Source organism: Phaenicophaeus curvirostris, chromosome 3, assembly GCF_032191515.1.
Source record: "Phaenicophaeus curvirostris isolate KB17595 chromosome 3, BPBGC_Pcur_1.0, whole genome shotgun sequence".
In the NCBI taxonomy this organism is placed as follows: domain Eukaryota; kingdom Metazoa; phylum Chordata; class Aves; order Cuculiformes; family Cuculidae; genus Phaenicophaeus; species Phaenicophaeus curvirostris.
The window spans coordinates 85,395,191-85,410,806 of NC_091394.1; the positions used below are offsets into that span (position 1 = coordinate 85,395,191).

Genomic DNA, 15,616 nt, shown 5'->3' on the forward strand with positions numbered 1-15,616 from the left:
GAGATGGTTAGACAAAGAGGAGACTTCAATAAATGGAAGAGTGAATAACATCTTTAAGGCTTTAGTACTTAGAATACAACTTTGCGAATTCTCACAGCGCTCTGTTTTCTTTGACGTTACACAGACAAAAAACAATGGGAGAAAGTGCCAGAAGAAATACATTCCCAATCTTCCTGCCAATTTCCTGGTACCTACTAATCTCTGCTCACTACTCACAAGTTCAGAATGAGTATCAGATCCATTCTGGCCATCAGATAGTCTGAGAAATGTCATCTTCAGATCCTGTTGGGAGCACAAATAAGTGTCTTTGGTCTTTTATGTGCATGAGAAAATATGTATTGCCATACTCTTTCTTGAACCAAATTTCTATTTGACTTAATTTATAAATAGCAATTTTCACATCTAACAAATAAAGTAGGAGGTGATTATTTCTTAGTGGCCAAATGATACAGACACAGTGCCAAGAGAAATGAATCCTAGGAGAATAGACAAGAGATGATTATTGGAGAGCCAAGAGTAAGGGTACTGCTCACAAGAAACTTTGCAGTTCATCACACTGTTATTTCCATTCTTTGACTAGGACGGGAGAAGGGAGATACACACAACATTATTTTTATTTAAAAGTTTGTGTGAATCCACACAAGTTCCTAGAAGTCAGTAGAAAGCTCCACATTTCTCTCCTCCCAGTTAAATTAAACCCTTAAGAGGGTCCAACCACTTTTCATCTTGCTTTAGGACTGATCAAGAACAAATGTAGGCTTTAAATCTTTGCAATAAAAGTGAAGCATGCTTGTAAATATGAAGGTATCTGTCTTCCTGAAGGTTTTATTGTTACAAAAAAGTTACGCTTATGTTATCTTAGCCCTACTTTATAATTTTTAATGCATTTTGAAGTTCCTTATAGCTTTCTCTGCTTCCTCTAGAAACACCAGATTTGCAAATGTATTCATGTATGCATCCTTTGCAAATGTATTTAATTGACCTAGGCTTGCAATCTTTTCACTGTGTGTGTCTTAAAAATACTGATAGAGACACTACTAGTATCTTTATTTCAGTGACACTAAGCTGTTACATTTGCTTTGGTTCTTACTGTGATAGGGAAGCTGCTTTGGTCCTTGAAGCTTCAGGAGCCATGCGGCTACACTGTGAAAGAGGAAAGTATTTCTTTGTGAATTTTAAGGACATATAGATGACATAATAAGTTGACTATGTGCCTTATTTTGTCATTGAAAGACACTTCTGGTGGAATATTAAAAAAAATGCTCTACAGGTACATGGCAGCTAATATTCCCCAGCTGTTTTTTTACTGCCATATGACAGCAGGTTTGAATCATAGTTTCCAAATTATGTAAAGCGTAACTAGTAGCTCATGATATATTCATTACTAAAACAGTGTCAGAAATGAAGTTTCAGAAAAAAAGTACAAAACAATTGTATGAGATAACTGAGGCCTAGAATGTTCTTCACTGTGTATGTCAGCATGAACACTCTCAAACCCAATCTTTCCTTCTACTCTAACCTCCATATTCTGGTCTTGAGCCAGAGATAAGATCACTTTTCTCCTGTTAAGGCTGTGTAGTAAATAAAGAACTGACTTATGATCAGCCTGTTCAGAAGCATATGTTTTAAAGCATGTGGATACAAACTGTGAGTAATGGTTAATTCGCAAGAATACTGTATTAATAGTGCATTTTCTTCTACACCTGGTCAATCTTTTTTTTTCTTTTCTGTAATGCATTTGCTTTCCAGTTTCCAAGTTATCTTTAGTTTTTGGCTTTCATTTCTGGAAGCTCTGAAGCATGTCCATAATGTAAACCACATGAGCATTCCTGCTGCTTCCTGAATCAAGACCGTGGTGATAGCTAATACATAAGTACAGTATCACTGGGCAAAGAGATAGTCTCTCAATTGCCCTCTTTCAGCACTTAATCAGTGGGACTGGGAACAGTTGCAACCAGTGAGAACAGATGTAAAAGTGTGACCCATCTTCTGGTAGAGAAATTGATAATGCTCTTATCTTCCCCACTATGACAGCGTTCTGAGTGAAATTTGTTCAGAAGTGACAATTGCCAGTACAAGGAGCTTTTCATTGCTGTTTCTTACTTGAAAAGTATTATGAGACTGGCTGGATTTTTAAAAAATATCAGCTGTGCTATAGGTACTTTTCAGAAATAAACCCTCCCCAGGGCAAATAAGGGAATTTTCTTCTAAGAAACCACTACCACCAGTTATTAATTTAAACAAACAAACAAAACAACGGAGGAGGAGGAGGGATCTTCTAGATGAAATGGAATGGATCCATGATTTACATATAAAAAGCAGATAAAATTCCATGTATTTGTCTTTTATAGGGCTTTCCTGGCAAAGATGGACCCACAGGCCCCCAGGGTCCCCCTGGTCCCACGGTGAGTATTAGCCATGGAATTAACTCCTGTAAAAATCAGCAGGATTTTGGAGGATTGTAGGTAACTGTTATCTAGGCTTCAGTGGACAGAACAAGGCCAAGGGTTCTCTTCGGAAGTTAAAATTCTCATGATGCATAGGGCTGGCAGAGAGCCAATTGTCCACTGTAATTTATTTCCATATTAATTAACTCAAGAAAAGAAGTCTCCCTTGGGAATGGGAGACAGTTCCCTCAATAGATTGGTAGCTTATTCTTAGTCAAGTAAGTGCACTATATAAAGAGGGTTAGGGCTTTTAATATTTGAAATAAGACTTTCTTTTATAAGAAATTCCAGTTAGGATTGTTAGTTGAAGTGAACTGCCAAGTTTTGCTTGATCTGGAGGCTGGAGTTGAGTGCAAGTATTCAAATGCTCTCATAGAGTAACCAAGGAAGACAGCAGAGGCCACATTCATCCTTCAAAGCAAGATGTGTACTGCCTCCAGAATCAGTCTCATCATCCTCTGATAGGGCATCTAGGCAAAGTAAATACCTTCTTGGTAGATTTAAGATCGATTTCAGGTGAAACTGCTGATGGTACTGAGTATTCTCCAAGCAATCACAGAAAATCTTGTGACAGGACAAGGAATAATGATTTTAAATGAAAGGAGGGTAGATTTAGACTGGATATAAAGAATAAATTTTTTACAATGAGGATAGTGAAACACTGGAACAAGTTGCCCAGGGAAGCAGCGGAGGCTCCGTCCCTGGAAATATTCAAGGTCAGGTTGGATGGGGATCTGAGCTACCTTATGTAGTTAAAGATGTCCCTGCTCCTGCAGGGGGGTTGGACAAGAGGACCTGTAAATGTCCCTTCCAACCCAAAGCATTCTATGATTGTTCCTTTTACAAAGAATGTTCTGATGTTGTACTTCTCAGTTCTCCCTCCCAGCATCTCCAGTCTTTGATTTGCAGAACTGTCTGTGTAGTGTGTCCTTTATGAACTTCCTCTCCACCACAGTTTTCTCTCATCAGGATTCATGGATGTTGATTGTCATCACCACTAATTTTTTTTCTTTCTCCTTTTCCATGTAGGGCATACCTGGTGCTCCAGGTGTTCCGGGAGTTACTGGAAGTCAGGGGCCACAAGGTGATGTTGGAGCTCCTGTGAGTAAAATTAATTAAATATTGCTACATTTGCTGTTGTGAATTAATTGGTTTCTAAACCTGTTTCACAGAACTCCTCAATATTTGTAGCTTATGATCTGTTTGAAGTTAGTGGCTAAGCAAAACATCATATTGCTCTTTCTGTGTTCATTCTTCAAAACGATATTTATTTGTTGATCTTACATGCAATGTTTGGAATATAGGGGTTAGGGAGCCAAAACACAAGAATAAAACACAGACATTGGAAACAAAATGGTATGTGAATTTGTAGACTGTGTGTAATTACTTTCTCCTTTTTTTGCTTTGCACTTCAAGCAGCTCTCAGGAAATTGAAGTATGCCATTTGTTAACCTGAATAATTCAAAAATATTATTCTGATTTTCAAACTGTGAAAATATTGCATGAATAAAAAACTGGTTTCCACGATTACTCTGGATTTATGTCAGAACAACTGACTAATGATCAGGGCTTTTTCTAGAACGTTATTTTAAATTTGACCAGCAGTTTCATTGAGTGGAAAATTATAACCTCTATATGGAAAATACGTATTTAGAAACTCTGATACTAAGTTTGTCATTCAGATATTAGTTTCTTTATTATAAAACCCCTGGAATACAATTATAAAATGAGTGTGTAAATTACATAAAAGAGAAGATTTACTTTTTCTCTCTAGAAGTTCAGATAATACCGTGTATACACATTTTAATATTTGACCACTTGGTTAATTATAAAGCCTGCTCACTGTTTTTCCATTGAATGTTCTATTTAATTTTTAAAGGCATCAGGCTATGGTAGTGTGTGCTTCTGACTTCATTTGTAGAACAGAAGGTTTTTTCAAAACCCAATTTGATTTGGAGATTTAGTCCAATGCAAGTGTTTTTATTTGGTCAAATGGAAACAAAATGGCTGATAATATATAAGCAAAGATAACCTAATGCCCAGTACTGCATAGTTTCTGTGTGTAATCATGACATCTACTAAGGAGATTTGATGAGATATGGAACTTATTACTATCAATGTATAACACACTGACTATTCAGTTCCTGTCCAAACACATGTTCCATATATTGAACTAGATTTCCTAGAGTGTAGATATTCCTGTGCGTCATGCAAGACCTCTGCTGTGAATGTTTAGACTTTAGTAGTTCTGGGTAAAACAGCTACGTGGGTAAAAATGTTGAGTTTTCAGTCTTTCCCAAAAGGCAGAGTAACAGTAGAGAGGCCTAGAAACAATCATGCAGTGTTGGCAGAAGTTTCTTCTTTCCCAGGACATAACAAGCTGTGCTTTAACCATGCATCACTCAGCTAGTTACCTCTTCATGCAGATTTTTTCTCGCATCAGGAGTTCCTGAGAGAGGTCTACCCTACCCCAAAACCTCCACTGGTGAAGTTGTAACTGCCTTAGACAACTTGTTCTAAATAATAATGACCCTTATTGTCATTACAATATTACATCATCCTTAATGTCATACTTAATTTTCTGTGCAGTTTAATCCCATTGCTGACTCTCTTCATAGAAGATGCAGAGTCTTGGTGCAGCGAATGCTACAAATTTCAGATTATTTTGTCTCCCATCAGCTTTTTCTTTCTTATGCTCAGTAATGATTAGACCCATTTCAGCCATACGGAATGCATCATTTGGTGGCCTGCCCTTGCTAGCATTTTAAACAAGGGAATTCACTATGTGACAAACACCCAAGAAAGTAATTCTCACCATGTAATTGTTGCCAAAAGCGAACATTTTATTGAGTACCGAAATAGAAAAAATATCTGCATTATTATCACATGGCCTCCTGAAACTTTGTTCCTTGTTTATTTTTTCTCCTTTTACTGTGATGCTGCAAGGCAGACAATGTTTAGGTATTTAAAAGTCTGAGCAAGAACAAAATGAGAATTAATTTTGTATTTAATCTTCTCATAGGGTCCTCCTGGAGCTAAGGGTGAAAGGGGTGAACGGGTAAGTGTCTGCTCACATTAGCTACCATTTTTTTTCCTGTTTGGCCTTCTGTCTCATAAAAAGATTTATATAACAATTTATGTTTCTCTGTGTTTAAGGCACAATAGTTTTCTCTGTGCAATCAAACAAACTTTCCTTCTTTTCCAGACATTGTCTTATATATAGCTACATTAATGTTTTGAAGGTGAGAAGCACGCAGCACTAAGTGTGTTCCCAAATCTCTCATTAGGGTTATCCTCTGAGACCTCTGTTTGCTGGCTAAAACCAGCAATGGGAACCAGGGAGATCGAAAACTTCATTGGCTTTGCTTCTCATCTGTAAGAATATGATCTCTCAGGGATAATAAATGCCTTTCATTTCTCTAAGCATTTTCAGGACAGAAATGATGCAAAAAACTTGTTGTTGTTATTCAGGGTGATCTCCAGTCCCAAGCAATGGTGCGTGCTGTTGCTCGTCAAGTGTGTGAACAACTCATCCAGGGTAAGTACATTGATAGTTCATATGCTTCAATCTCTAGAATGTATCTTTTCCTACCGCAATTGCTTACAAATATGATGCTTTTCAAAGCATCCAAGAAAATCTGATCATTTTAGCCTAGACAGTCAGAATTTATGTTCCAACTAGATTTATATCCAACTCGATTTATGTCCCACTAGAGCTGATTAGCATCAGCCATCTAAATAAACCCTGAATTGTCTCCAAGCTATTATAGTATAAAGAAGTTCTGCTGTAACAATTCTAGATTTTTATAGACATGCAATACAAAAAAACCCCAAAACCAACATGAAAGCAAATAAAATTGTACACAAGGGTTCTTCCATTTCTATATATTCTCTAAATCCCTATTTCTCCACCCACAAGTGCGCAACTTCATATTATCAAAACATGACAGACCACAGACCTGAGAATTTGCCAGTGCTCTGTTCAAATTCAGTTGAACCACATTCTCCGCTTCAAATTGAAAAGGATGACTTTCTTTTCCTGACAGGTCATATGGCAAGATATAACTCAATTCTGAACCAGATTCCAAGCCAGTCTGTTTCAGTACGAACCATTGCAGGACCTCCTGGTGAGCCGGGTCGGCCAGGAGCTCCAGGGCCACAGGGTGAGCAAGGATCACCAGGCATGCAAGGGTTTCCAGGAAGCCCTGGTCAACCAGGAAGACCAGGAGAAAGAGGTAGGCTTTGTACTTCACATATGCAAAAATATACCTCCCTTTGTCTCTCTGATGTCCTTCATCTCCTGTCTAAATCTGAGAACAACAGTTTTCTTACTACCTGATCAGTGATCTCAATGAAGACCATAATGAAAGGCCTGGAGAATCTCAGTCATGAAGCTAATGAAGCCTTTCTGAGTGTGATTGGGCAGGATCGGACAGGTTTAATGCCTAAACTGCTGAATATTGGTAGCATCTAATTGGGTACATCCCATTATATCATGCTTTTCTCTTAGCAGGACTCTGAAACAAGCTGGATCTCAAAATGTATAAGCAAAGGAGCTTTTGAAGAAGGAAAGTCAGCTGCAAAACTGATAGGTCCACGACAGGGAAAGATTAGGCTTTTCTGCTAAACTTCAAACTTGTCAGTCTGAATATTTCTAAGCTATAATTGTCTGAAAGGAGCAAGGTTTGTAAGAGAAGGGAAAAAAATCCTAGTTTATGAAAGGCTGAGAGGATCAAGGAGAGGAAATGGTGAAATCAGAGAGAACTAATGCATTAAACTGTTCATTCAGAAGAATTTTCTTCTGTATTCTTACATCTAGTCTAGATCCCTTTCTCCTTTTCTCCACCAGTGTTGTCTAATAAAGGAACAAGCTGCACATTTTAATTCACTCTTTCTCTCTGTGCAGCACTGGCAATCCTTGATGTACCAGAGTTGCACTAACCTCACAGAGGTAGTATTGCATAGATCTGTAATTGTGAAAGTGTTTTGAAGACCACCATACAAGGAAGTGACCAAAAATCCAAGAGACAAATCTGATATTCAAAAGCAATGAATTAGTGTTGCTGTTAAAAAAACCCTACTGACTGGAATCTTAAATATTAATTGCTATGAAGGCTGTTTAGTTCAGGAGCATAATAGTTCCAGTTCACAGTAGCCATGATGGTGAGTGTTAGTGTTGTTTTGAAAAGAAAGTCTTCGAGTGAACTTGTGAGTCTTTGGGTCCTTTGTTCCCCTCGAGACTGTAATTCTAATTACATTCTTGAAAAAAAGAGGCAAGGTTTAGGGTCCTGGCCTCTCAGTCATGCTGCAGCCTGCTCCAGCTGAGCAAAGATCAGACACTGTCCGCAAAGGAGGAGGAATAGGGGAGCAGGGAACAAGGGAAAAAGAAAATAGGAAGAGACTGGAAGTGAGGAACTGACTTTAAAAGTAGTGACCTGGAGAAACTGAATGCAGATTTCAGGGTAGTTGCTTCCACACTAATACTAGTGAGTTTTAAATGGCTTCTCAGGCAGGAACTGTTTGATCACACTGAATATTTTTCTTGGGCTTTGGTAGTGGAGGAACCAAACTGCCAGACTACGAGTAGGGAAACCTGTCCAGCATTTAACATATAGTTTCCATTTTATCTATTGTGCTGAGGCTCTGACCTACATGTTGTACTACTGTGAAATCACAGAGAGCTTAGATACACTCATTGAAGTGAAATATGATGTGGTTTAACTCACTGCTAATAATATCTGGGAAGCAGCATTTGCAATAGAGTGAGTACAGAAAGGGCAAAAACACATCAAAAAAGAATATTACTATCTTCTCCTCTCTGCAGATAACTGATGTTAGAAGGGAATGATATTGGCAGGTAGTTCTTGTGGGGAGTTTCGTACTTCGTAGGGAGCAAACTCTTATCAAACATACTCCAAGAACTGTAGTCAGTCAGAGTGCTCTGCAGATTTTCATAAAATGTGATGCCAAATGTTGGGAGTGTTTCACAGTATTAATAGCTTAAAATGAGATTGTTTTAAGAATCAAGAATGCATGTGTAAATTTAAAGACAAAATAATTTGCTAGTTTATTTGGAGCGAAAATGGATTTTAGAATATTCACTTAACTAGAGTCTTGCACAGAATCAGGAAGGAAGAGGAAGGAGCTCATTCAGAAACTAGGTAAAATATAAAATAACTTTTTTAGTCCCTGAGGATTTAATTTCTTCAGAAACAAATGTAAATTTAGACTGATGTGTGCTTGATGCACTAGCAGTTTATTTAGCAGAAAGATACCTTTTGAATTGTACAGAACTTGGGATATTTCAGAATCCATTTCCAAAGAATTGCTCTAAGCTAACCCTTCTGCTTGTGGAGAATGATTGCAAGTTTCTTGTGCATTCCCAGTTCTCACTGGATTCCTGACTACATATCGTACAGTGGGGTAGCAGACTGAAATTGTTCTGCTTCTGGATGGAAGGGGTTTTAGATACCAGTGACTAGAGAGAAGGTGGTAAATGGACTGAGACCCCATCCATTGCTGTGTTCTGAAGCATTGATTAAGTTTAGCTGGTTCATAAGTCATAACGTATAGTCCTATCCTGCAGATCTCCTGCCAGTCACTTAGAAGTCTTTGTGAATAGTATTTCTTTCTACTGATGTCATCAGCATTTTGGTTGTATATAAAGTCAGTTGTTTGTTCAAAATCTGTGCCAGATTAACATCTCTGAAAAGTCAGCCTCCACCTGTAAACACAGAACACCTGTAAATACTGCAATAGCAGTGTCCACAGAGTGTACTAAAAGGTAATAGACTTTAAAAGGAAAAGATCTGTTTTCTTATCTAGTAGTGTTGCTATTTTCCCTCAGAGTTCAAACTATTGGGATTCCTGCAAGAACCTGATACTGGCTCTGAGCTGAGAGGCAAAGTGCTGGTAGAATGGGAAGGAAAAAGGTGAGGGGAGGACAGGTGTTTCCTCCTCCTCACCTCTCTTGCCTACCACTCATTCAATCCCAGCCTGTGGGAAGGAAGAACTTCTAAATGCAGCGTGTTGAGCTGGTTAGAAAACCTGTACCAAAGAGAGCTTCACTGGAAAATGTCAGCAGTGAGAGATCTTGATATCAGTGAACTTCCCTGCTAACTTGCTAAGGCCAATAGCTTCTTTTCTCTTGTTTACCTTGTCACTCTGCCAAGCGTTAATCAGATGTTTTGGAAAGAGGCTTGGATTGACAGAGTGTTTCAGAGTTTTGTTAGAAACCTCCACTTGAACTTATAGGTCTAGGGCATCCCATTCCGGGATGTATTCTCTCACTAGTAACACATTGAGCTGGTCCTTCCAAGAAAGACCACCTCAGTGTGAAAGGATAAGTCATTCCCTTGATAGATTCAGTTCTCAGTGTCTGTTGCCAGCTAAGATTTTTTTTTTCCAGTGTAGACATAAGTGAATGGATTAGGATCACACTAAGACATTTGTTATTTAGTTTTCTGAGTTCATTATTATTTTAGCAGCACCCTGTGGGGTCTTGTTTATTATATTTTTCTGATGATGTGAAAAGAAACACCTTTGGCAATCTCAGTATTTGTTACCAATATTCTATTGGTGTCCCAAAAGGCCACTTCAATTGGACTGGTGTTTTAAAAATTAAGAAGGCCACATCATGTTGTCAGTCCTCTATACATAAACCCAGATAAATTACTAGGAATCTGCTCTCTTAAATATTTACATAAATGTAGGAGTTTGGGAAAAAAACCCCACTGATTATTCACAGCACTAATCTCTATTTTTATTTTAACTAGTTCACAATACTGGTTGCTGGTTTTATTTCAGCTAGTTCAAACAGCTTATGTTTTGATTTTACAGTTTATGGACTGGGGCTTAAATAACTAGTGCTTGGCTGCTGAGTGCTCAGGAAGTAGTTGGGCTTCTGAAAAATAGTATAAAAAAGCAAAGATTCAGAGTGTTTTGTTCTTTTTTTCAGTTATATTTATGGAGTAGTTTTCTCAACTTTGATGAAAAATGTAAAAGCTGTAGTAAAAATTATGCTGAGTACTGTGAAAATGTAGTAGTTGTTTTACAGCTGGGTGCTCCTATGATGTGTCTTGAAGCAAAGTATTAAACTTATGGCTATACGCTCTATCCTACTATGATTCAAATGTAATAAATATCTAAGATGTCACTGGAAAAGTCACTTTTTTCAAGTACAGCTTCATCCACATTTGCTTTCTGGCTTCATATGAAAGTGTTAAATATCAAAAGCCATATGTTTACAGCTCTGATGGCAAAATTCCAATGGAATTAAATGGAAATTTGGCCAGTTGTGCCAATTAAATGTTTTTCCAATTTTAGTTTCATCTGGATTAAAAGAAAGTCACCCTATGTTATTATACACTATGGTTACAACCAAACACATTTGAAAGATGACATTTTTGGAAGAAGTTTCATTTTTCTCAATTGCACTATGCAGTTCTTCTCAAAGGACAGTATTCTCTTAAAGATAAAAAGATTTCTTTTTGTGTGGAAAATATGGGCACGCAATTTTCTTTGCTAGAGACTGTGTTCATGATCTTTGTTTTGTTTTTAAGAACTGATGCTATCGGAGGTATCTTTAGCAGAGCAGTGGAAATAATTGATTTCAGTTGCTTGTGATCTCCATGGAGTTGAAACCAAGCCATTGCTTATTTTGGGTGGGGACAAGACATAGAAAAGTAGTTAGCGTGAAGGGGGAGAGACAGTTCGATGGTATTGTTGGTGTATGTCCAGAGCACAAATAGGAAAACAGTTACTAGAATGTGAAGCCACCAAAACTCAAATGACAAAATTTGATTCGTACTTTTATCCCAGAGAGTGATGAACCATTGCAGTAATCTACGTGGAGAGTGTTGTCTTGTATGGCTGACTTTCTGTAATCTATGTCCTAATAAAATGCAAAGATGACCTTGACAGAAAGTGAAATGGGTGAACTCTGCATGTTCTGTCATTTACAGAAGGGAGCAAGAGGTCTATGAAGCTATTAACTTACTCTCATTAAAGAGCTTTACTGGAAAGTCCATTAGGGGAGCTCATGGAGTGCTCGATTTTAACTCATGTTAATTTTGCCTTAGGAGCAGGGTATTCTTGCTTTGGTGTTTATGTTCTCTTTCACTTGGGTAAACTTTACTTGAAATTAGACCAAAAGAAACCTGAAGCAGAATTGTATCTTGGCCTTCAATGTGCTTACTTTAGGAACTTGATATCCATGTGATTTCAAAGGAGGTTTGCCCTCCACGAGAGCTTCGTAGCTTGTTCCAGAATGGAGGTTTTATTCTTAGCCTGAGTAGATTTGTTCCATATTTATCATTTCTTACTGCAGTTTCTCCTGTGAACATACTGTACGGGTATGTGTTCTTGTGTGTGTAAAGAATAATTGAGTGCATGGAAGACTGTGATTTGAAAACATTGTGGCCGTTGTCTTTGAAGTCACCTTTTAATGCTATCATAGACAAGGATAAGCAGGAACTGTTGTAGTAAACATCTGTGCAGATCTCATGGGCCAAATTTCTTATGATCAAAGCAATCTGCACATACAGACTTTGCCTTTTGCAAATGGCAAGGATTTCCTTACAAGGCATGTATGGTAGGAGACAATTTTAGGTGAGTTTACCGTGTCAAAAACAACAAGCATCAAAAATAGTGAATTGCAACAGAGAAGTCTCTCCCTGAATTGCTTCAAACACATGGCTAAGCAGGTATTAGGTATTTGGATGCTGCATTTAGAATTCAGGACAAGAGGTCTTCATGAGAAATTTGTCTTTAAAATAGGCAGAACTCAGTTTTTGATCACAGATGACATGGGTTTCTGGCAGATTCCTCCAGGAATATAAATGTAGGGTAGAGCACCTTTACCACTTAGGACTGCTGCCTACATACACTGTGCAATGCAATCTTTCATCAGAGGTTCTGAATAGCACTTCTGACTGACATCCCAGTCTGTGCTAACCAAGTGCTGGACTGCAAACAGGAGGCTCATACTGGACTTGAAAGACAGTCTCTGAGAGCAGGAATCCTATGTATTACATTGCTAAGAGTCCCAGAGGAAAAAATGTTGGCAATTTTCAAGTTTTCTGAGTAATTTAAACACATAAGACCCATTGACCTTCAATGAGATCTAGGAGCTAGGACTGCCAAAGGCTATAGATATGAAATTCCTAAAACTTACCTTTTGGACATTTATAATCTAGAAGTCTAAAGCAGCCTGAACAAGACCAATAGGTACCTCGTATAAACATGAGGTAAGGTATATGTACTGCAATATGTTAACAGACAGCAAACAGACACAAATCTGCTGTGCTATCGTTCTGAACTCACCAAAGTCATTGTATTAACGTGGTGCTGAGTCTATTCTTTGCAACTGAGTATTAGCTCAAGACCACAGCTACAACAACCTGGTCACATTGATTTTAGTAATACTGTGGTTTGGCCAGAGTTCGCGCAATATCTACCTGCAAAAAGCCAGTAGGAATTTAGTTGTGAGAGAAAGCTGTGGTGTACAAGCAAGATAGAAAGAAGGAAGACTAGATGTGAGGAAGGCTTGATAAAAGAGATGGCAGTGCTAGTTTCTCTCCAGCTTTTCTCCAGTGGCTAAATGGTTAGAGCATAATTTCAGGCAATAAGAAGCTGCATTTTTTTTCCTGCCAACTACCACCACTAGGAGAAGGTCTTGTGGAACAGTTTCATGAATACATTCCTCTGTGTTTTGGATATTGCCCCCAGATTGTGTAATTGAAGGGAACAGAAGGTACTGAAGGGAAATGGCAAACACCTAAACAATGCCAGAGCAGTGTCAAAAAAGCCTCGTAGAGGTGAGACAGAGTTCATCGTGCTTTGCACTGATTGCACTGGTGTGGCCTGTGTTTTCCAGGTGATTGAGCTACATGATTAATGACCCTGGAAGCTACTTGTTCTGTAGAACACCTAGAACTCCTCAGCAGATACTGAATCCCCTGCAATTCAGCAGAATTTAATTGTGTAAACTTGATGTGAGCAATTCTTTGTCAAGGATGGTGCTTAATTACACTTTTTTCCACACTTAGAGTTTGTTTTTATTTGTTTCTATCAGAAATTAGTTTAGAAAGGAAGAAAAGGCTTTCTGTGATGCATTGCTAATTGAAGGTGTCCTCCAGACTTTTTTTTTCACTAAAAGGGGTAACAGTTACCTGAGCAGAATGGAAGGAAGGAGGCTGGTCAGTTGAAATTGTAGACAGTGCCCCATCAAGAGTAGCAGCAGTTTTCTTTCTATTTTGTTTTTATAAGGTCTCTATATTGGCTTTGACTCCGAAAGTGTGGAAGCTGTGAAGCAGGGAGAGCAATAACTAGTGCTGGGAGGTCTGGAAAATGGAGGGCAGAGTCCCAGAAACTTGTTTGGATTTTGTGTCTTTGAACCATCCAACTCAAACACAGACTTTATGAGACTTTCCAAGTTGCCGGTGGAAACTCAGGGTCTGGAATTTGTAGTTTTGACACCTACTTTAGTTCAACACCACTTGTTCTATCACTGCATGTAGAAAATATTTTTATAGGATGCCATAGTGTTAGTGCAGAAGGAGATGGAAAGCTGAAAGAAGGTGGTACCATCTATGGATTACCAGATCTGCGATCTCCATGGATCAGTCCCAACAACAGAAATTTAGGTCATGAGAGAGTACAGGAATACAACTGATTGGCTGTGCGTGTGAGAACATCAGAGTTTCATGCCTGGGAAACTCTTAGATTGGGCTTCATTTGGGGGGACAGATTTTGACTGTGCTGAAACTCCTTTCTTGAGTTTTAGCAAGCAATAACCCACTATAACTATTTTTGTGTACAACCATTTCATGCTGAACCACTATTTGGTGGGGTGGTGTTTGAAGGAAAATTGGCTGTAGCATTAAAGTTTGACTTTTCTGAGCCACACAGTAATTTATAGACAGCTTTCTGAGCCTCTGAGGATTCTTCTGATTTACAATTGTTTTACCTTGGTATAGCCCAGAGGCACCTTTCCAGCACAAAGTGCCTGGAAACCAGCCCATACCTCTGCATACCAACTCGATGAAACCACCATGGCAGCAGCAGGAATGTTTAAGACCCCAGGAATGCCATGTTTCCTTTGAGAGGCGTTTGGGGAAGAAAGGGCAAAAAGAACCAAATAATTCTTTGTTTTTAACTTCCTTCCTTCTCTGCCAAGTGTTTTTAGATGGAAAATAACGTATGGAACTATAATCCTGGTTAAATAATAAACTCTGCATTCAGTTTTGTTCAAAATGTGACTCTGATGAGTACTATTCTCTTAGGTTTACCAGGTGAGAAAGGAGAAAAAGGCACTCCAGGTGTTGGAACACAAGGACCTCGGGGCCCACCAGGATCTACAGGTAAATTTGTTATGGTTGAGGCACCTGGATTAGACCACTCCAACCAACGTGTAATGCAGTCAAGATGTGCATGGCTCTGTCTTCCACTTCTAAGGCTTAAGCAGCAGAAGAGTTAGTAGTTCAGGCATTTTAACTGTCATGTTGTTCTATGTAATATGACATTGTGAAGGGACATGTGATGTTGTCATCAGTCACACGAGTATTTTCCTTTTCCCTGCGATAAACTCCTCCGAAACCTTTTTTTTAATCTTAAGTATTTTTTTCAGAGATAAGGTCTGGTAAGTGAAAAAAAATTAATCTGGATTAATTGTAATTGTTTTCTCATTGACTCAAGGTTATGCCTAACTGTGACTTGACAGATAAACATATGTTAATTAACCACAGGGATTTATATTTAGCTCCTGAAAAAGAAAAGAAGGTGATATCCAGGTCCTGTTGAAACTAGTGCAAAATTGCATTGACTTTATTAGGAGATTCTGGCCCTTAGAGCACTGCACAGTATTACCCAGAAGATGTATTCAGATGGACCAGGTGAATGGAGAGCTGCCCTGACATCCAGGGCTTTCTGCCTCCCATGAAACTGTCTTTACAAATTTCTGACACTTCGTGAAATGCTTCCTGTACTATGAATTTCTGGCTAAAAGCTGTCTCTGGCAAGGAAGACGGAGGCTCATCGGAGTGGGTGCCTCCTTGCCAGAAGAAGGCTGCAGCCCTTCCTTCAGCTTTCCCAGGGGAGTCAGAGCCAGGATGCCCAACTACTCAATTCAAGCTATCTCCTGGAAGTGTTTGTAGCATGCTTGATGCCGT

General features: G+C 38.6%; 1 protein-coding gene across 6 annotated transcripts in view; it reads left to right on the forward strand.

The window, feature by feature from the left end:
• COL14A1 (collagen type XIV alpha 1 chain) overlaps positions 1-15,616 on the forward strand; it is a 119,264-nt gene that overhangs the window by 101,091 nt on the left and 2,557 nt on the right. For all 6 annotated transcript variants that reach the window (XR_011337204.1, XM_069854588.1, XM_069854586.1 and 3 more), the window contains exons 41-46: positions 2,352-2,405; positions 3,477-3,548; positions 5,470-5,505; positions 5,919-5,985; positions 6,494-6,682; positions 14,732-14,809. Coding sequence is in view for 5 of the 6 variants with exons in the window: in XM_069854588.1 (XP_069710689.1) it covers positions 2,352-2,405; positions 3,477-3,548; positions 5,470-5,505; positions 5,919-5,985; positions 6,494-6,682; positions 14,732-14,809 (496 nt within the window). In the remaining variant the exon portion in view is untranslated. The remainder of the gene's footprint in view (positions 1-2,351; positions 2,406-3,476; positions 3,549-5,469; positions 5,506-5,918; positions 5,986-6,493; positions 6,683-14,731; positions 14,810-15,616) is intronic.